This window comes from Apteryx mantelli, chromosome 23 (genome assembly GCF_036417845.1).
Source record: "Apteryx mantelli isolate bAptMan1 chromosome 23, bAptMan1.hap1, whole genome shotgun sequence".
In the NCBI taxonomy this organism is placed as follows: domain Eukaryota; kingdom Metazoa; phylum Chordata; class Aves; order Apterygiformes; family Apterygidae; genus Apteryx; species Apteryx mantelli.
This window is the reverse complement of record NC_090000.1, coordinates 6,286,624-6,306,615: the sequence shown is the minus strand read 5'-3', so window position 1 is coordinate 6,306,615 and position 19,992 is coordinate 6,286,624. Positions and strand designations below refer to the sequence as shown.

Below are 19,992 nucleotides of genomic sequence, written 5' to 3'. Positions count from 1 at the left end.
GGAAGATTTCCAGGCTCGGCGGTGGTTTTATTCTCCCCCTGTGTTTGGAGCGGGACCTCCCCGCAGCAGCCAAAGGGTGGAGCATCTCCCTGCCTTTCCTCTGCCCCTTCTCACCACCTGCGTGCGGGAGAACAGGCTTCCCTATCCATGGACCTGGCTTTATGTCGATGGAAACAGGAGCCGTTGGAGGAGGGAAGAGGACCAGATGGAGGGGACGGAGGACCATCGGGTTGCTCAGCTGCTCCGAGCAGCAGTGCCACGAGAGGGGAATGAGCCTGGGCTAAGGGGAGTCTCCAGCCTTTGGGGTTATCTCTTCCCACCCACCGGTTGCTGCCTTTTTAGAGTCCTTAGCTCATCCCAATGCCATCCGCGCCAGAGAGAGAAATAAAAGCTGCTCCTGGTCAGCTGTGACCCGCCGTCCTGTGAACAGTTTGCAGGATCGGAAGGTCAAAGTGCATCCATCCTAACAGCTCTCCAGGAGCTGTTTTGGAGGTTTATTATATATATATTGGCTCGGGAGCTTTAAGAGGAAGGAAAGGAAATAAAATAACTTTAAGCTTGCGGATCCCAGGACAGAGAAGCGTGTCTGGGCGATAAGAAAAGATTGTGACCAGGTGCTGTGAAGGGCGAAAGCACTTATTTCACTGTTGCCTCATGCGTTACCTGAGCCCCATTGCTTTTCAAAAGCACTTAAATGCCCATATGATAGAGGGAATGCTCGGATTATACACTGTCTGGCTCCATTATTATCCAGGGATCTCCAAGCTGATGCATTTCACAAAAAAAAAAAAAAAAAAAGTGTGGAGGAGGAGAGAGGAAATATGTATTTTTAGTTCAGCCTGCTTACCAGTCCTCAGTGGTAATCTCTGCAGAAGGGGTCGGTCCAAAAAATTCAAGCCACGTCTGGATTTTCATTACCTGGTTCTTCTCTGCAATACGGCTTTAGCACTGAGGATGGACTCCCCTCTTTTTGTACAGAGCTGCTGTGTGTTGCATTTGCAGGAGCCTTTCTCTTTGAATGTATTGTGATGTGCAAGCCAAAGTCAGGGACCAAATATCTGCCTACATTTTATTTGAAACCCAAAGGTCTAAGCAACCGCTGTAGCAAAGGGAGGCACAGTACAATTATATTAAAACCATCCTTTGGATGAAATCTCAAGTTTTGTTCAACTTGAGAAACTAAGATCTCGGGGTTTGCTCAAGTTGTAATGCCACTGAGACCTCGGCGAGCAAGCAAGGACAGAGTTCTTGGTGTTCAGCCCAGGGTAAAACTATTGCTTTTTTATGTGGATAATAAAAATCTGCTCACATTGAATTTATTATTATCGTAATATCATTAGAGAACAGTAATAAAATTGTTTAATTTATCTGATGTTTTTCACATCAGAGAGGGAGGATGGACCAGTACTTTGGGTTCTAGCCTAGAGAATCAGCAGGGGAGTCCTGGGCCACGGACTACCCATCTCGCCTTGGCAAATCACTTCGATGGGCATTCCTCATCCTTAGCTCCAGATGTTACATATTTACACTGAGCTAGTTGTCTAGGTTCCTTCTGTCCTTGCAGGGGCCAAAGAGGCATCTCCGAAAAGAGGCTTATTTGTTCCTAAGAGTGGGTCCGTGTCTTTGCTGGCAGAACTAAACAGACCTAACGCAACCTCAGATTTCTCTGCATCTCCCTCCCACATCTGTAAAATGGGAGTAGTAGCATCCCCTGCCTCCTCATGGAGAGAATCGAGGTGTAAATATGTTGAATTGTGGGTTGTGTGGATTGTACAGACTTTAATATAGAAAGTCTTCCAAAGCTCCTCTGAGATAAACTAGCCTTTAAAGAGAAGGAAGGCAGGACCACATGCAGAGAGGTGGTGGCAGGACCAAGTACTCTGGACTCTGCCCCATCTAGGGAAACTCCACTTTGAACAGGATTTATTGCCAGCATTGCTCACAGCCTGGAAAAATTTAGATCTTGCAGTTTGCTCAATGTCTATTAAGTTTCACTTTCCCCAAATTCGCTATAAAGCAGGATCAATTCGTTGTGACGATGTGCTGCCTCCGTGCATTGGAAACGGCCCCGTTCACAGCTTACTTTGCAACAGACCTCATGCGTTCCCTGTGTAGCCTGGCAGCAGGCTCAGCGATAGCTGAAGATAGTAATAGACACAGAAAAGGAAGAAGCAGGAAAGAGAGCAGATAGACAGACAGATGCAGGGAGAAAGGCCATAGATAGCTGCATGAATTTTAGGGGGGACCTGAGACATCTTGCAGATGGCTTTTATTATTATTAACTTACTCTGCGGCTCTGCTCCAGTGTGCTTACCCTGAGAAAGGACACAATCCCTGAAGGACTCCGAGTGTCGAGACAACTCACTGACAGCCCACAGGCAGAAGACGTATTCATCCTTGCTGAAACTCCACAGCTACCGTGGTCTGGCATATATAGCCCATTAAGTCCCTTGCATTCGGCAAGGTTACCATGCGAGACCTCTCAAAGGCTGATGCTCTCCCTTTCGGTGACTCAGAAGTTAATTTGCATCCCAGGCACTGCACAAGTAATGAAGTAGATTGGTGAGAACATAAACAATGGATCTTAGGCTGAGCGGTTTTATGTAGGGACTTTATCCTCCGTCACTGGCATCTAACAAAGCTCTGCGAAGTTATAACAGCTCCATAATCCTGAACTTATTTGGAAAGAAGCACAGTTTTAACTAGCTTGGGGGCCTGCATGCTCCTACGGCCTGGGGAAGGATTTGGATAGCAGGCAGCCTTCACACTCCTGTGCTCCTCACTCTTCTTGAAATGATTTGTGGAAAGGGAAGATTCGAACATTGGCTCAGGGATATGGGGACGCGGGGTTATAGGGCTGGCCGAGACCTTCTGTGGAGCAAGACTAGTCTCTGCTCTTGTGGACAGTAGAATAATCTCTTTCAGTAGCTTCTCTTAAAATTGCTTGCGAGCTTGTGCCTTGTTGTCTTCCTAGGTGGGGGGCTCATTTTGTTAGTTAGGCTGGAATTAGGAGATTTCTAACTTCAAAGCATTGCCTAATCAGTGAAACATTTATCTGAGAAACTGGGATGAGGCACAACAAGTGAAAGAGATGTAGTGGTACAGATGATACAGAGGAGAGGAAGAACTGACAGAAGGGACAAATGGCTGAAAGCTGAAGGTTTCTCTTTAGAGGTGTGTCAGAACTGGCTTTCTCTGGAGATAAATTTTCTTCACTCCGTTGTGAAGCAGGGAGCGAGCTGCTGTCCCTGCTGTACTTTGCATTTCTTTGCCTAGCTGCAGGGATATGAAGGTGTGTGGAGAAAATGGAAAGTAACGTGTTTGGGCAGGAGGTAGCAAGCTGTGTCACTGCTAACGAAGTGTGCCTTGGTCTCAGCTCCGGTTGTCTCCAAGTAAGATGGCCCAAAGGAGCAGATGAGAATGGAGGGGCGAAAGGTCCTTCAGTGACTGGTGGTGGGTGGCTCTGATCTCTCCAAGTCTAAAGTAATTGTGAAGCTCTTTGGAAAATCTCTTGAACTACCAGTTTTGATGGATTTTGGTGCTTGAGCATGGCAGATAAAATGCTGACATTGTCCTCTTTGGAGAACCGCCGCACTTGGTCTCTGAAACTGCTGCTTGCAGCAAAGCTAAAAATAGTGAAAATAGGAAGGTAGGGGCTGGGGAAGGGAGGGGGGCAGCAGACCTACCGACAGCAGCGTGCTAATGAATCGCCTCTTCCCCTCTCCCCAGGTGCTCCGTGGATAACAGAGTCACCCGAGTGGCCTGGCTGAACCGCAGCAGCATCCTTTATGCCGGCAATGACAAGTGGTGCTTGGACCCTCGGGTTGTGCTCTTGGCCAACACCAAAACCCAGTACAGCATCCAGATCAAAGATGTGGATGTGTACGATGAAGGCCCCTACACCTGCTCCGTGCAGACAGACAATCACCCGAAGACATCGCGTGTCCATCTCATCGTGCAAGGTAAGAGGAAGGGATGTGCAGGCAAATTGAGGGTTTCAAAGAGGAACTGGACTTGATGCTGTGATTTTTGTTCCTCCCTTTTGCCCTGGTTTCTTGCCCCTGTTTTACCCATGATCCCAATCTCCTTCATCTTCACCCCTGTTGTCCTGTCGCCTGTTGACTCCTGTTCACCATTTCCCAGGCAGTCTAGCCCATACCTCTCCATCCCTTTGTCCTAACATAAGACTCCTTCTCTCCTCCCATTACTCCTACAGCAAGCCTACTGCGTGCAAGGTGGTTTAGTGCAAACATGGGGCGTGATTTACAGGCTTAGAGAGTCCCAGTGAAGTTGGAGAATGTCCAGGGATTTGCAGTAGCATTTACCCAACTTTCCTGGAGTAGTAGTGGGGCTCAGATATGGGAAACTCTGTCTTCTGAAATAATCAGTTATACCCATGTTGCTGGTTTTCTTTGTTGTATTTCAGTGTTTTTTGCCTTGCTGGAGGCAATGCTTGAAGTAAAATTTGTGCTAGGGGAAAAGAGAGAGCGAGCAGATTTGTGTACTTTGCAGGGGTGTGTGTATACCTAGCTACAATATGTGTTTGCGTGTTCAAACTGTGTGCCCACGCTTCTGCATGAAGGAGAAGAGAAGGCATAGGGGTGGTGGGGCGTTTGCGTCAGCCAAGCGCACGCTGGCTGGCTCATGAACGCGCATCACTGAGGCCATACGTTCGCGGGGTGTGTACGTGCACTCTTCAGCGAGTGCGGCCGAGTGCAAGCCCACATGGACTCTCCAGAGGGGCTGTACAAGTGCGGTCACACGCAACGGTCCAGCAGATGGATGTTCATGCAAGGTAGCTTCCCGCGTTTGTGCTGCAGGACTTGGCCGGGCTGTGCACTGGGCAAGAGGGAGCCTGCCTAGTGGGACATATGGGGACTGGTGCGTTCCTAGTGGTGGCAGCCTGGGGGAGGATTAATGGAAAATTTCTAATCCCTTGCTAGCACCTTTTTTTTTTTTTTTTTTCTCCTCCTCCTCCTCCTCCTCCTTCTGTGATTCGGCCAGCAGCCTCTTAGCATGACACACCGTCTTGAGTATTGGAATTTCATCTCGAGCTAATTTTCGAATGCTGATGGGTGTATTGATTTGGAAACAAGCTGGGTTAAAAAGGCATTGGTCTTGTACACAGAGTCGGGTTGAGCTAATCCGTTGTCGATATGCCAGGCCTGAGCGTTATTGACAGCCTAATGAATAGAAGGGGGGGAGGAACAGAGCCTTTTTTTTTTTTTCCCTCCCTGCCTTTCTCTTTTCTCTTTCCTCTTAGAGCAATCAAGCAAACTAAACAGAGCCGGACTTTCTCCATCTCCATTAACTGTGGAGGAAAAGCGGATGCATTGCCATCCGAGGTCCTTGCTGTTTATCTTGCGATCTGTTATTACCTGCCTGAGTTTCTTAAGCTGAAGTCGATCGCCTGCAAGTTTTGAAGTTGCTATCAGGCGCCGAGGTGATGCAGGACAATTTGTAATGGCTCTGGTCTGCTTCCATTGCCAGGCTTCCTGACACAAATTTCCCGTATCACCAGGCATCCAGGCCTGTCCCTCTTGCGTCTTGCTGCAGCATTAGGAAGAGTTGTTTGGATACTAGAGCATAAGGTCATACCTTAATTCCTTATAGTGGCGCGGTTAAGTACTGGAGGATTCAGCGATGGGCTTGGTGCTATAACGTGCTGAACATGCTCACGGCTGCCAGTTGGAAATAATGGTTCTGCGGAGAGGGCCCCGTAATTTCAGGAGCTATTGCTTGGCTCGTGCAGCCCTTTCTCGGGTGGAAGGTGGCAGTAGCTGAATGTGCAGCAATGCTCTGGGAGAGGACATGAAAGAGAACATCGTGTCCAGTTAGAGAGAGGCCTGCCTTAATGACCTGGATAAAAATTTGGCTGAGGTGTCTGGATTAACACTCCTGCCTTGGAAAATGGGTCCAATAAATATGCAAACCAGTGTAATCCTGTCCTAAAAGACAGTCTGCTTCTGAGAAACGGCGCTTACCCCTCCCTCCCTGAGGAGCGGGGGCTCTGAGCGCTGGTCATCGCGTAGGCGCCACGTCCAGCGCGCAGCCGAGGTGCAAGGTCCAGCCTGCCCTGGCAGCTCCCGTCCGAGCCAGCTCGCTCTTTGGAAGGGAAGTGAGAGGGGATATTCGTGATGGGAGTAGTGGCGAGGGAGATCAGCGCACCTCCAGTCCAGTGAGAGCTTGCCGTATCTGACCTGCTTTGTGCCTCCCTACCCCAGCCCTGGCACAGACACAGTTAAATTGTGCCCCAGGGCGGGCTGCGCCCTCCAAAGGGACCAGCCATGGAGGACAAGGAGCTCTTCTCTTTCCATGTGGGGTGTCAGCAGCCCTCTCCTCCCTGAGCAGGCGTGATGGATGCGGCAGCTCAAGGCCTGGAGACACTCGTTCCACTCCATGCATCCCTTCTTCCTCCCAAGTTTGGGGGATAGCTTTAGGGCTAGGGTGTCCACTGGGAAAGGGCCATGGACAGAGGGAGTCAGGAGACAGGGCCTCCCTGGTGTCTGCCAAGGGCTGCTGAAGGAAGCAGAGCTGTGGAGGGAAACAGCAAAAAAACAGAAGAAGGAAAGGGGTGGGAGAAGGAGCTTTCTTTAGGCTAAGAGGGTTGGGGATGCTCCTCAAGGCAGTGGGGGAGAATCAGCTAAAAATCGCGAGGAAACCAAGGATGTCCACAATACAGCGAGGGAAGTGGAGCACATTTATTTCTAGATTGATTGTATTGGTGGCTGAGATCCCAAAATAGGTGGGTAGAAGGCACCTCAAGAGCTAATTTAGCCCGTCTCCCTGCAATGAGGCAGCGACATCGCTGGCAAACGTTTGTGAAAGCTGTTCTTGAAAATCTTTAACAAAGCAGATTCTTCAGTCTCCCTGGACAATCTATTCTACTGCTTCGCTACCTTTATAATTAGAAAATGTATAGCTAATATCTAACTTAAACCTTCTTTGTTGCAAATGAAGTGGAGTTTTTCTGATGCTATCCCCAGCGGATATAGGGAACAATTGATCAATGTCCTCTTTGTAACAACCTTTTCCTTTTTGGAACGTTGTTATCATGTGCCCCCTCAGCCCCCTTCTTTCTGAAACGACACAAACCCGGTTTCTCCAACCTTTCCTCCTCAGTCAGGCTTTCAGAGTGCCTTGTCACTCTTAAAATCCTTCCACAGAAAGGCAGAAGGTGATTGCTGCTGGTCCGGGAATAGCAGGTTTGCACACCTCCCCTTCCTGCTGCCAGCGAGCCTCTGCGCTAACACGGGACAAAGGAGCCCAGGAGTGGGACGACAGACCGGTGGCACTTGAATGCATCAAAGTTAAGACCTCCTAATTTGAGAGCTGTTTTAAATGGGGTCAGGTTTAGAGGTGCTGATGTGAAGTCGATGCAAGCCAACAGTGTAGTTGCAAAAGATAAAAGGAGGTTCGTTGCACCTGGATCACCCCAGAAAGAAAGCTCCCAAACACCCACTGCCTTTTTGTTACTAGACCCGAGATGAACTGTTCAGGGAGTGCCCCTGTTATCTATAGCGTCTGGAAGACGTCTCCCACATAGCCTACTTGTCCATCACTGATTTCTTCTTAGGAGAAATTGCCATAGGACCACACAAGCGCAATGAAGTGGCACTGCCCACGTTTTCAGTAGTCTGCCTTGGACCCTGGGAGTACAGAGGTGTTCCTGGGTGAAGAAAGCTCTATCCCAAAGACACAAATCCAGGAAGGCCCCGCTTGCAAAATGCAAGCTCTGGACGTGCATAGAGGTAGAAACCCAGGCTGAAGACGATGACTTCAGACAGGACCCGTTAACTTTTGAGGAGCAATCCTTTCAGCTCCCATTTCCCCACTCCAGTTTTATTAACAAGCAAGTTCTGCTTCTTTGCCCCTCCTGAATCTCCACCACGGCCTCCCCACTTCTCCCCGTTCCCTGCAGGACATTTAAGCTTTTTAAATCTTGCGAGCGCAGCTGTTCTCCGGGTTATAGGTTTGAAAGAGAGAGGGGAGGGAGGAGGAGGCCGGGAGGCCAGTGTCTGCAAAGCTCTATTTGTATTGATAGCAAGCCGTCCCCAATGTGCACCTGCAAAACACCCCCGCTGCCTTGTAAGATGCATTAAGGAAAGTTGCCCTTATCTCGGTGCTGGAAATGGACTTGGGGAAGGAGGCATGGAGCCTGCCGGAGTTTAATCTCACTTAGACACACAAATTTGCATGATAGAAAATGGTGGAATTTTAGTGCTTAGAAAGAAAAAAAGAGAGGGGGAAAAAAAAAGGCAACTGGGGGATATTAGTGCTTTGCTGTTTCTTTATCAGTTTCCGTGGCCCGTCTGGCTCTCGCTGTTGTCACTGGCGCAACTAATCACCCCTCCCCTTTTGTTTGGTGTAAATGAGTTTTCCCATTCCTTCGTGGGCCTCCGTTAATCTGCAAATCCCGGCCATTGTTTGGGAGTTAATTACCTGCTCACGGGGGGGGGGGGGGGGGGGGCGGCGCAGGTGCAGGTGCCGAGGGGGGGCCCGGGCTCGCCCCGGCGGCGGGGGTGCCGGCGGCGTGCTGCGGATCCCTCGCCCCGCGCCGGGGCCGCCCGGGAGCCCCGCTGCCGAGGTGTGCGCCGGAGAGATAAACCAGCCGGGGCGCTCGCCGCCCCTCTCGCTGCCTCCCAGAGCCGGCTGTGTTTCAAGTGCCAAACTCTGCCCGATTAATTTGCCTTTGATGCCGTAAGCTGCTGTCCAGGAGCCTCGAGGTGGCTTGCAGGAAAAATTGAGAACGAGCTGAATGCATTGCTTTGCCCGGTGTTCCTGCCCCGAATCCGCAGAGCCTTCCTGATGGACCCGTTTTGCAGTCCCACCTGCCCAAACCCCCGCCTGCTGCTGGGAAGGGCAAGATCTCCTCGCTGGGACCTGGCGCGTGGCGAAGGCAACGCTGCCACGAGTGCCGAGGCCGTAGGGATGTCCAGAGGGGACGGAAGGAGCCGGCTGGTGGTCCGGCGTTGAGCCGGGTGACCTGGCTGAGCGCTGCCCCCGGGCGAGGAGGGGCAGGGGTGCTTCCCTGCACTGCCCTCTGGGCTCGAGTGAAGCTTTTCCTCAGGGTTGCTGACCATCTCGAGCCCAGAGACGTGACCATTCGTGGGAGAGCCTCGCTCTTCCGAGTGGCTTCACATACATGGCTTTCCGTGCAGCCGTCTCCACTGCCAGCTGACCTGAATAAAGTCTAGCTTTGCGCTGGCGGCTGCTCTCTGGGTGCCTCTGAGGGCTGTTTTTGAGGAGCTCTCCATCGCTGCCCAGTGCAGCTCGGACAGCCGCAGGTGGGCAGAAGAGCCCACATGAGACAGCAATAGGTGCTCAGGTGCTCAAAACCCCATGAGGTAGCTGTGTTTGGGTCTGCTGGTATTGCAGTGACACCTGAAGCTGTAGGGAAGGCTGGGAGTGTGTTTTGTTTTGTTTTGTAGCAAATAAAAAGCAAATGTTTGCATCAAATATTTAGTAAAAGGTATGGCCCTTGTGCCCTGGAGATACTGCAGGTATATTGCAGATGGAAGAAGCAAGGTGGGTGAGGGGGCAGGACATACCAGCAGGATGGCTGATTTGCCCGGGGTCGTGCGGTCACTCCGGGGCAACGATGGGATTTAGGAACTGGCAGTGTATGAAGCTGCGGGATGGACTGCCATGCTGTACCCGTGCTTCCTCGCAGCAACTGCAGGAGCTGCCGCAGGCACGAGCTGCCCTGGTGCATCTGCCCCTCTTCCCCTGCACGAGAAACGCTCCTATCCAGGAGCAAAAATGGGTTTGGGTAATGCCTCCTAGCTCTTCCGTCAAAAAGGTCCTCCCCAAACGGGTTGAGGTAGGAAATCAGTGGCACAAAATGAAAATCGTCCTGCCATTCACATGAGCTCCAGGCTCCCTTTGCCGATGCTCTCCGTACTGTTCTCTCTGTCGTTGCTAATTGCCACCCATCCATCAAAGCATCTATTACTTGTGCATCAGGGCTGTTGCCGTGGATTGAAGGTCTCTCACGTCCTCTTAGGCGCTTTCCTCGCTGTTGGCTTTGTTCCCCTTGGTTTGCTCTCGCTGCTGCTTTCCGTGTCCTTTGCTGCCGCCTCCCTCGCTCCCTGTGCCGCGTTTTGCTGCGCCTCCCTCCCAAGGTTGCTCGCGTCTCTCTCACTGACGTCGGCCCCCTTTCCATCGGATGGCAGGCACTGCGGTGGGGAGAGAGTGAAGGGGGGGGGAGGCCCCCAGCGCGCCCCTCGCGTTGGTCTGGTGGGCTTGCGATGAGCATCGAGGCCCGGCTCACGGGCGGGTGAGGAGCCCGCTGAGCACCGGCTCTCGTCACCTGCCCGAGGGGGCTGCAAAGGTGCAAAAGAGGAGACAAGAGGGGGACGAGAGGAGGGTTCAGCCCGCAGATGCGGTCGCCTGCGCGTCTTAACAGAGGAGCGGCGTAGCCGGAGCTGGGCTGCGTAGGCTCGCTCTCTCCGGCTTTCCCCAAGTCACTTGACCTCTTTGCAAATCAATTTAACATCTGTGCGGCAGAGATAATAATTGTCACCTACTTCACAGGGGGGGTTGATGAGGATTAATTCGTTAATGTCGACAGAGGTCTTTGAAGATGGAACGCGCTATCTGAGAGCTAAACGTTATTATTAATTAGCAATTATATCGTGGGGCGGGAGGGGGGTGGAAACAGAGGCTCGAGAGCCTGTGTTGGAAACACTTGCTCCCGGCTCGCGCATCTGGCCTCGCGGCACAGCTCCCGGCAGAGGAGCGGCCGTCCCGGCTAGGCGTCCGCTCCCGCAGCCCCCGGGGGCACCTCCGGCCCTTCGCCCCTTCTGGGGACGGGTCATCTTCCCTTCTGGGGAGCCGTGGGCGAAGCCGTCTGGCGTGGGGAGGTTAGATGTGCTCCGGGGTTTTAGGCGGTGCCCTCGTTCCGGAGGAGGGCTCCGTGCTTGGCTCGCGCCCCCCGCGATGCTGGCTGGCCTGCGCATTAAGCAGCACTCGGCTCGCTGGGGGGCTTGTATCGGTGAACACGAGAAGGTTGCGGCCAAAACCAAGTGCAAGCCACCTGAGGACGTATCCTGTTCCCCAAAGAGAAATAAGTGGCAGGAGGATGGAGTAAGGAGGAGGACCAGTGATTTGTAGGACACACGAGCCGTTTCCAGTTCCCTCCTGCTTTTCTTTTCCACATGCATCAGGGCTGTGGCTCATTTCTCTCTTTTTCCCCCCTTATGACCTGGTAATACCGTAACCCAGTGTGTTGCAGGGGACCCCCGAGCGGCGGGGGTCACACGAACCCTGAGCGGTCCCAGCCGGGGGCTCTTCTGTCCCGGGCTGTTGTATCTCTGTGAAGGTTGTAGACGTGCTGGGGTGGTGCGGCGATGTACGCTGGGGCCGTTTCCCGCGGTTCCCCAACTTTTGCAGCTTTTATCGCTGCGAGATGAGCTCACCGCAGCTCTCTTTTCTCCCCCCTTGGAGACGCGCAGAGCCAGGCAGGTTGCCCTCTCTTCAACCCTCTTCCAGCAGGTAAGCGCCTGCTTTGCTTTGAGCCTTTCGGAGCGCGCGAGCTCCCGGCGGCTCCATTTGCCCGTCCTCTCCAAACGCTTTCACGGGGAGGTCACCAGCATCACCTGCAGCGCTTCAGCAGCGGCTCGGCTAATCCCTTCTGCGGAGATTCAGGAGGCCGACCTCGCAGCGGGCCCACGCGCCTCCGAAGCTCTCAAAACAGGGCCGCCGGAGGGCTTAAGTTGTCTGCAGCTCTGGCGTTAAGCGCCGGCATAAAGGGCGTATTTCACCCGGTGACAGCGGTTCCTCCTCCGCCATGAAGGAAGGGGCTTTGCCAGCCCAAGGGGTGGCGCTGCCGAAACCCGTACTTTTGTCACGCGCGTGGTGGGGGCGCGGTGGTAATCCGCGCGCCGTAGCGTACGGTTCCCGGAGTAGGGTCGTTTAGCGCGATGAAGCCCGTGGTGGTTTAATGAGGTCGCTGCAGTTTAATGTTACTGCAGTAATCTCCTTTGTTTTACTACATTAAAATATTTGTGGCAGAACACTGCGACCACTGTAACGCGATATAGCCACCTTAATGCTATTGTTACTATGGTAACACTAATGGTGGCTCAATAACATTATTGCAATTTAATCCTACTACAATAAAATTAAGGGTAGAACAGTGAGACCTCAACAGTGTGATGTTACTACAGTAACAGCATTGTTATCGTAATAGCGGCAACAGAGTCAACTCATTGTAGTATAATATTGCTACCAGCGCTTTATTGTTACTATAGTAACGCGCAGGCATCTTTGCAAAGTCGCGGCAGGGGAGCGCCGGGATGGTCGCGGCGCCGGGATGCAATGAATGGGCGTACGGGTGGCCGGTGCGCCGCTCCGACAGCGCTGCTGGAGCTGCCGGAGGAACGCTGGTGCAGGGAGGTCGCGCCGGTATAAAGTCACCTTACTGCCACCGCCGGGGTGTTTTTATCAGCATCTTTCTTATTTCCCCCCTATGCCGGTGCTCTTCTGAGTGGGTCTGTTGTTTTACCAGTAGTAACTCTGCAGGGAAGGATTTAAAGCGCTCCCTCCATCTAGTTCCAGATCCTTCTGCCTGGCATTTTATAGCATGTGGCTGTTATGGAGCGATAACGTTTTATATTTATATGTCATCTTTCATCGTGAAGGATCCCGGCGCAGGCTACAAATTATTGACAGTCTGCAGGAGCAGGCAGGCAGGCAACCCGGCGCACGCCGCGTGGGAGAGGAGGGGGTATTTCATCCAAGGGCACTGGAACGATGCTTTGCTCCTCCGGTGAGAGCTCATCACCGATACCCACGCAAGCGAGAGTCCCCTTCCTTCCGAGGTCTTATCCAGTCCTCAGACTCTGTGGGACTGAGTTTGTGCAAGCTGGCAGGGTGGGGTGGATGCGACTTTGGGGCTCGCATTGGGCATGGGCTCATGCACGGCTCCGGGCGGCAAGTCCTTGTGCGTCCTGAGCCTCGCGACCTGGCAGTTGCCCGGCTACACCTCCTCGTCTGGGTGGGTGGATTTGGGGAAAATTGCTCACCTTCCCAGTCGGCAGCACATCTTGTTTCTGGGCTGGAAGCGGGTGGGCTTAATCCCTCAGGTGAATGAGGCGCAGGAGGCGGGGTAGGGGGACGTGGCAGGAGGTAGGACCATTGCAAAGGCACGTGCCATTGCAAGGCCGTTCATTGCAGGAGGACAGAGCAGTCCCCAGCGCTGGGAGTGCAGACCACTCTGCAACTCAGCATCAGGTGTTTGTGTCTTCTGCAGCCCCGGGCTACGAGAGTGTTGGGATCGGGTATGTCTCAAGCAATCAGCGTTGCAGGCTGCAACAGGCTTTGTTGTGGAGCATCTCTTTCTCAGGCTCACTCGTTTCACTCAGCCTGGTTTCATGAATATGGATCCCAAATTTGACAAACTCTTTCGAGGCACCAGTGCAGCTTGTATGCGGGTGTAGCATTGGGATTCTGAGAGCAGCGGGTAATTTGCAATGCGTAGCAAGCACGAGCTGCAAAGGGCTGTTCTGAACGGGAACGTGCAGGTGAAATCGCTGTATTACACGTGCACACGTGCAGGTGCTGCGCTGCAGAACGGCGCTGAACCGCCAGGCCCTGGGCAGCCCCTCTCGCAGGCAGCGGCACGGGGCTGTGGGTTTGGTTGTGTGCGCGTAGGAGCAGCCCCCGGAGCACCACCAGCCAGCGGAGGGGACGGCCGAGTTGTCCTTTGTGCCAAGTGCAGTTTTCTCCTGCCTCCAGGGGAGGGAGACCGAGCTGCTCGTCTGTCCCCAGCATCCCGTTGGCATCCCTCCTCCGGAGCAGACTGCTCCGTGCTTGCCTTGTTGCCGTGTCTGTGTCTCGCGGCCGCCGCGGGGACAGGTTTGGTGCCCACCTTGCCCACCAGCCATGCACCCTGAGCTCGCGCCGAGGGCCTGCCTTCCGGTGGCGTTCCCAGCTTCCCGGGCTGTGGGGTGTTAGCGGGTAAGAGACAGGTCGGTGCTCTACAGCACACAGCTGTAATCAGCCCTCCCCTGCTAACGTCCTGGACGCTTTGCTGCCCCGTGTTTCTTCTTGATGAGCCAGTGCTGGGTCCCTCTCCCTGTGAATTAGTGCCACGGTCGTTACTCCCCAACCTTTCTGCTCCTCCGCTGTGTTTGGGGAGAGCCCTCTCCCTTGGGAGGCTGGGACTTGCTCTCCTCTCTGAGCCCTAGCGCGCTCGTGACGTGTCGGTGCATCCCAGCCCTGCTCTGCCAGCACATCCGAAACGCGAGCTTGGGTGCCCTCCTGCCCGCCTACCGGCATTTCTCGAGCCCTAGCACAAATCTGGGCCTGTGCTGAAAAGCAGCTGCTCCGCTCCCTGTGTGCATCAGCATTTGATCTCTCTCCATGGGTATTTGGACTCTGACCACCGCAGTAATTCCTTGTTTGTCCTTTAATAAAAGACCCGCAAGCCCCCTTGACACCAGAGTTGGAATCGGTGGGACCTACCGCAGCCCGTGTGCCAGCGCTTCATGGCAATCTGGTATTGTGCCTCTCCTGCCAAACCGGCTCCTCCGGGAGTTGCATGTTTGAAAACATGAGCAGCAGCTCATCTCCCATTCAATGTTTTTCTCCATCATTTGCTTTATTAAATATTGATTTTCTGTTTCATTATTAAACCTTAAGTCCTGAGCATAAATTCTGCGTTGATACTTTAATCTGGCTCTTCTTCGGGGCCTTTAGAGATGGTTTTCTGGCCAGTCCCCCTGGGGTTAAGTCCAGAATCGGGAGCCTGGGCCAGAGGCTTGGGGAGAGCAGGAGCAGAGGTCTCTGCCCAAGAGGGTTTGCTTGTTGGAGGACGACCTTGGCTGCAGCGCTGGCTGCATCTCACCATTGGCAGTTGCGCTGCCCACGCGGCGCCTGGTAGATGTGCCATCCACGTGCCATGAAGGTGGCATGCAGGAAGGTCCAGGTGTCTGCTCCAGGGAATGGTGGCTTGCAGTCCTGTGGAGATCTTGGGTGAGATGAGTTTGGTGGGGTTTCTCAGGGAACAGTGCTTAGGCGCGGGTTGCAGTGAGGGATCTTTTTAAACCCACCGCCCATCTGATCCCCTCCTGGCCAGCCTGGCTCACCTTTGTGGATTATCTTTGGTGATGCAGAGTGTTTCCTGAACCCTTCTCAGATATGGCATGTCTGCATCTGTCCTGTCGAGCAGGTCTTTCGCCGCTGGGAGGTCTCCCCTGGGGCCGGAGGGACTGCACACCGGGAAGGGCTGCGGGGTTTGCCTGTGCCGCGCGGCGGGACTCGCGCCGGCAGGCGAGGATGAGCAGGTGCCCTGGTCCCCGCCGCGCACCCCGGTCTGTTTGCACCCCGGGAGCAGATTGCCACGCTCGGGAGCAGCGCTGGCTGCCGGAGAAGGGAGCCGCAGGTGCCGATGCCTTTAACTAGAGAGCTGCCCGGCGGACTAAACGCGCCTCTTCAAACACAGCTCTCAGGTGCTGCTGCACACGGCAGCGTTTTTCTTAACATGCAAATCCCCCACTGAACTAGAAGATAGAGTTGGCCCAAACTTCAGCGATAGCCAGAGGCATCCGAGCGGCTGGAAAGCCGCCGGCGCCTGGCTCGCGAAGCCGCCGGGCCGGGCGAGCGCGCCGTAGTCAAGGTGGCTTGCGCCGACCTCGGCGGCCGGGCTCCGCTCGCCTCCCCTTCCCTATCGGCGAGCCGCATGCGGCGAGCCCCTGCCAAGGCCCGGCGCTGCCAGCAGCCAGGTGTTTGGACGTGCTTCCCGAGCCAAGATAACTCCGCGGCCAAAAGGGAGGAGGGGAGAGCAGTGCGGTAGCCCTGGCGAGCTCCGGGAGGAAAAGGCGGAGGTGCGGGGGGAAGCTTGCAAACGGCCTTCGGGTACCTTGTCCAAGCGGGCCGCGCCGGGCAGCGTGGCATCCGCGCCAGGCAGCCTGCGTGCTGAGCGGTGATTTAAAGCCAGGCTCCCAGCGGTAGGGAAAGAGTCGGAGTGGGAAACAGATGTGAACACAGCGCCGGAGATAAAGGAGAGGCCGAGGGAACAGCTGCCGTTTCGGCGGTGCTGCCCAGCTCCCGGCGAAGCGCCACGGCTCGCTTCGGCCCCGGAGCATGGGAAGAGCTGCGGCGAGCGCGCGCGAGCTCAAGGACAGGCCGCGTGGGGGTAGCTGGGCCTACGGGAGTGTGAGCAGGGGGGACTGGGGGGGGAAAACGTGATATTTTCCACTCTGGTTTTGCTTGGGCTTTGAATTTGGAAGGTTGAAATTTGGAAAGGGGGAGTGCAAAGACAGAGGCAAGTGCACAGAAATATTTAGAGACTTGTGATTTCTCCTCCCCCCTCCCCCCTCTTATTTTTCTTTTCTGCTGGTGCAATTGCAGAATGATATTTAGAAAAGGAGAAAGGGAAGAAAAAAAAGGGAAGCAGAGAGCAAAAACGCAAAGACATGCAGAAAAGGCGTGCAAATATTGGTTTTGAAACCCAAAATATTCCTAGTTTGGGTTTTTCTGGTGTGGTTGGTTGCTCATCTGAGAAACTGGAAGGCTGTGGATAGCAATAACTCCCCTTATCCCCCCTCCCCTCAAAAACGGCATGGCATTTCTCATGAGCAGCAGTTTTGGGAACAGCTGGAACAGCTCCGAAGCATGGCAAGGCCGGGATGGGAGCTCAGGGAAGCCTGGCTGCTCCAGGTGGGGCCAGGCGCCCGTTTTTCATTTCTGGGTTGCTGGTGCCATGTCACTGCCAAGCCCTCGCAGCAAAGTGGCTCTCTGATTTGCACCCGGGGCTATCCTTGGCCTGACGGGCCTCCAGATCAGGGTCAACAGAGATGTCTTCTGCATGGTTTGCCCTCTTTGTAATCCCTCTGCCTTGCAGCAAGCCTGAGAGCTTCAGCCTTTGATCCTCCTCTTTTGCAAACACTTCTCTTCGCTTGCAGAATTAATGCCTTTTTCGCAGCGTTTTCCTTCCCCGTCTTTTCTTTTTGGCCAAGTCTGTCTGAAATACTATTTTTTTGCTCCTTCAGCAGCAGGGCTATATAATTGATGGCCTCGCCGAGCTTTCTGAGCTGCACATTAAACCCTTCCTGCCTTGGCTCCAACTGGAGTTCATTACTTTCTCAAAAGCTTCGTGTCTGTTTGTGCTCAGATTATTGTTGTTGTGGCGAGGGGAGGATATTGTCTGCGGAGAGAGGAGAGGAGGAGCTGAATTTGGCCAGGACTGCTTTGTAATCAAATCCTGCTCTCTTTCTCTTTAGCAATCTTTCTACTGTAAAAGGGCTCTTTCCGTGAAACGGGAATACCGGCGCCCTCCTGCACGAAGGAGCGCAAAACTCAGGCCCCCTCATTACGGGCGGCGAGAGGAAGCCTTGCCAGGGGGCGGTAGGAGAGCGCCGCTTTGCAAGTAGCTCGCAAGAGCGATGCTCAGCCCCATGCCGCGACCGTCACCCAGGGGCCTCTCCGGATCCCCGCGTGCCCAGATGCACCCAGGGTTTGAACCCGCAGCAAGGGAGTCCGCCTCTCCCTAGCTTCATTTCGGGCTGTGCTCCCTAAGCGCTAAGGACGACGGTTGTGCTTTGCAGAGTCCCGCGACACAGTGCGCTTTCCAAAATGTTCCTGGGGCTGGAAGTCACCATCGGGGGGGGGGGGGGTTTGTTTTTGCATTATGCAAATTTCTATCCGCATCTTTTCTTTTCTGGCAAGATAAAGCCGAAGTTTTTCTTTGTTTTGCCCTACCCCGACACTTCTGGCTCCCCTTCTACCTCTCCGTGGCTTTTCAGCACTTAAAGCACAGCAAGGCTGAGGTGATTACAAGGATTGGAGATGCAGTGACACTTCCCTGCCAACAAGTAATTGATTTATTAAAGACATTACAGTGCATTCATGATTCAGCGTAAGAGTTTCCTTTGAACTCGGCTCTGAAATCCCAAGGGATTCTGCCTGTTTGCGAGTACCACGGGCAGGATAAATCTGTCCCGTCCCCCCCCCACGCGCTCCCCCACCGCCTCCCCCACGCTCCACCACTGCGCTGCTGCAATTTCATTTCCCTTTGACGGGCGCAAGTAAATATCACAGCTCGACAACTCCAGTCCAGTGACCGGTGTGATCCAATTTAATAGCATTTAAGAATTCAAAGTGATTGTTAGCCAAATGGAAATGTAAGATTTCATACCCAGCCTGCCTTGAGAAGGAAAGGAAGAACGAGGGAGGGCGAGGGGGGATGTAGACAAATGGAGTAGATAAAAAATAATGGAAAGTAACTTAATTAAAGAGGGCCAAGCCAAGTTAAAGACAGTAATGATTTTGAATCAGAGAATCTCAGGTTTTAGACATGAAAGGGGAAGAGGAAGGGAAGAAAAAGAAACTCTGCATAAACAGTCTCCCAGATGATTAAACGGGAGGAGGAGGAATAAGCAGGAAGGGGTAAAAATGTTCCTTCCACGGCAAGCACGAGCACATGGGGAATAGCTAGTGCTGTTGATCAGGGTGGGCATTGGAAAGACAAATAGGAAAATTAAAGGATGCACTGAGGGAGAATAACTCCCTGAGGTTCTCTTAGCTTTCTCAAAGACGCGAGGGAGGCCAGGAAGAAAGCTCGAGGGTTTCATTTAGGAGAAATGGGAAACGAAGGAGCAATCCGTATGGAAAATGAGAGCAACCCCTGTGTACTATAAGCGTGCTGATAGCCCTGCCTTTCGGTAACATTGCTCCCATGTTTTCATCTGCTTTTAACTTTGCCAGAATTTGCGTGTTTGGGTTGCAGTTTTGTAAGGAGATTTTAATGCGTGCTCTGTGTATGCGGATGCCCTGCTGCAGATAGCTTTGCTAGCTGATGCCTAAGTGTTAGCACGACACCCTTGTCTCATTCGGCCCTGGGGAAGAGCTATCCCCACGGCGAACGAGGCCGGAGGAGGGAGGGAGCGGCGTGTCCGGGAGGTGTTGCGTCCGGTCTGCGCGCTGGGAGGCACGTAGCGACAGTGATGAGCACTGCCGAAGGAGAAGGTGCGTTGCGTGACTAAGGCGATGGGGGTTTCTGTCCCGCGTCCTCGTTGCCCAGGTGCCTGGCCTGAGAGCCGCGCAGCCTGGTCCGTACAAGTGCCAACCCTCGCAACTCAAGTCAGCGCAGGCAGGGCTTTTCAATAGCATGGTCAAGAGTTAAGAGTCCTCAACCTTAGCTGAGGAAGGAGCAGGCTGGGGAGGCTTTGGGAAGTTCAGCCTGCCTCAGCAGAAGTGATGGATGGGTTAGCAAGTCGCTTGCTAAGAGACGTGTTCCCGGGGGGACAGGAAGAGCGGCAGCATCTGGAGGCATAAATCACCTCACCTGCGGTTCATTTTGAACTGCTGGGCCTTACTGACCTCCTGCTTTATAAGCAGGTGACGAAAGGGTTTGGACATGAGTAGCAGTGTTGGCCCGGAGACCTGCTAATCAGAGAGTAATAGGGCCATGCTCCGTGCCCGATCCATTTATTTTTCACCAGAGTCAAAGGAGATGAAGGGAAGAAACCCAATGAGTTGTATAAAGCTAGAATCTGAGAAGATGCATGGAATCGGTGGAGCTCAGTTTGCAAGGGACTGGGAAAGTACAGATGGACAGATGGGAGGCAGGCAGAGCAGCAGGCGCAGGCTGAGGCTGCTGCTCGGTCCTCGGCAGGTGCCAGGGGAACAGTCACGCCTCCTGTCCAGCAACGGGCATGGCCATCCTCAAATGGTCTGCAAAGCTGAACGGGAACAGAAAACTGAGGGCACCCTGTCATCACCTCGTAGGTGCAAGGTAATCTCAGAGTGCGACCGTTTTAAATGACAGTGAGAAGTGCAAGGATCTCAGCTGAGTCCTTATTTGGGGATGCCAAGGCACAAGGAGGAAGAAAGTCCTATCTCAGACAGAGGTGTATTTTGCAGACCTCAAAATACCGTGGGGATGAGGTGAAAATACAGCCAGATGAAAAGAGACCAGTAAACCTCAGCTAATGGCATTAATTCCCAGCCAAATGCAGGTTTTGTTAAGCTCATCAGAAGTCGTCT

The 19,992-nt window shown here is 53.5% G+C and overlaps 1 protein-coding gene across 3 annotated transcripts in view; it reads left to right on the top strand.

Moving 5' to 3' along the window:
- The window catches only part of LOC106485208 (protein CEPU-1), a 364,330-nt gene that overhangs the window by 294,540 nt on the left and 49,798 nt on the right, over positions 1-19,992 (top strand). For all 3 annotated transcript variants that reach the window (XM_067309993.1, XM_067309994.1, XM_067309992.1), the window contains one exon: positions 3,730-3,962. In XM_067309993.1, the coding sequence (XP_067166094.1) occupies positions 3,730-3,962 (233 nt within the window). The remainder of the gene's footprint in view (positions 1-3,729; positions 3,963-19,992) is intronic.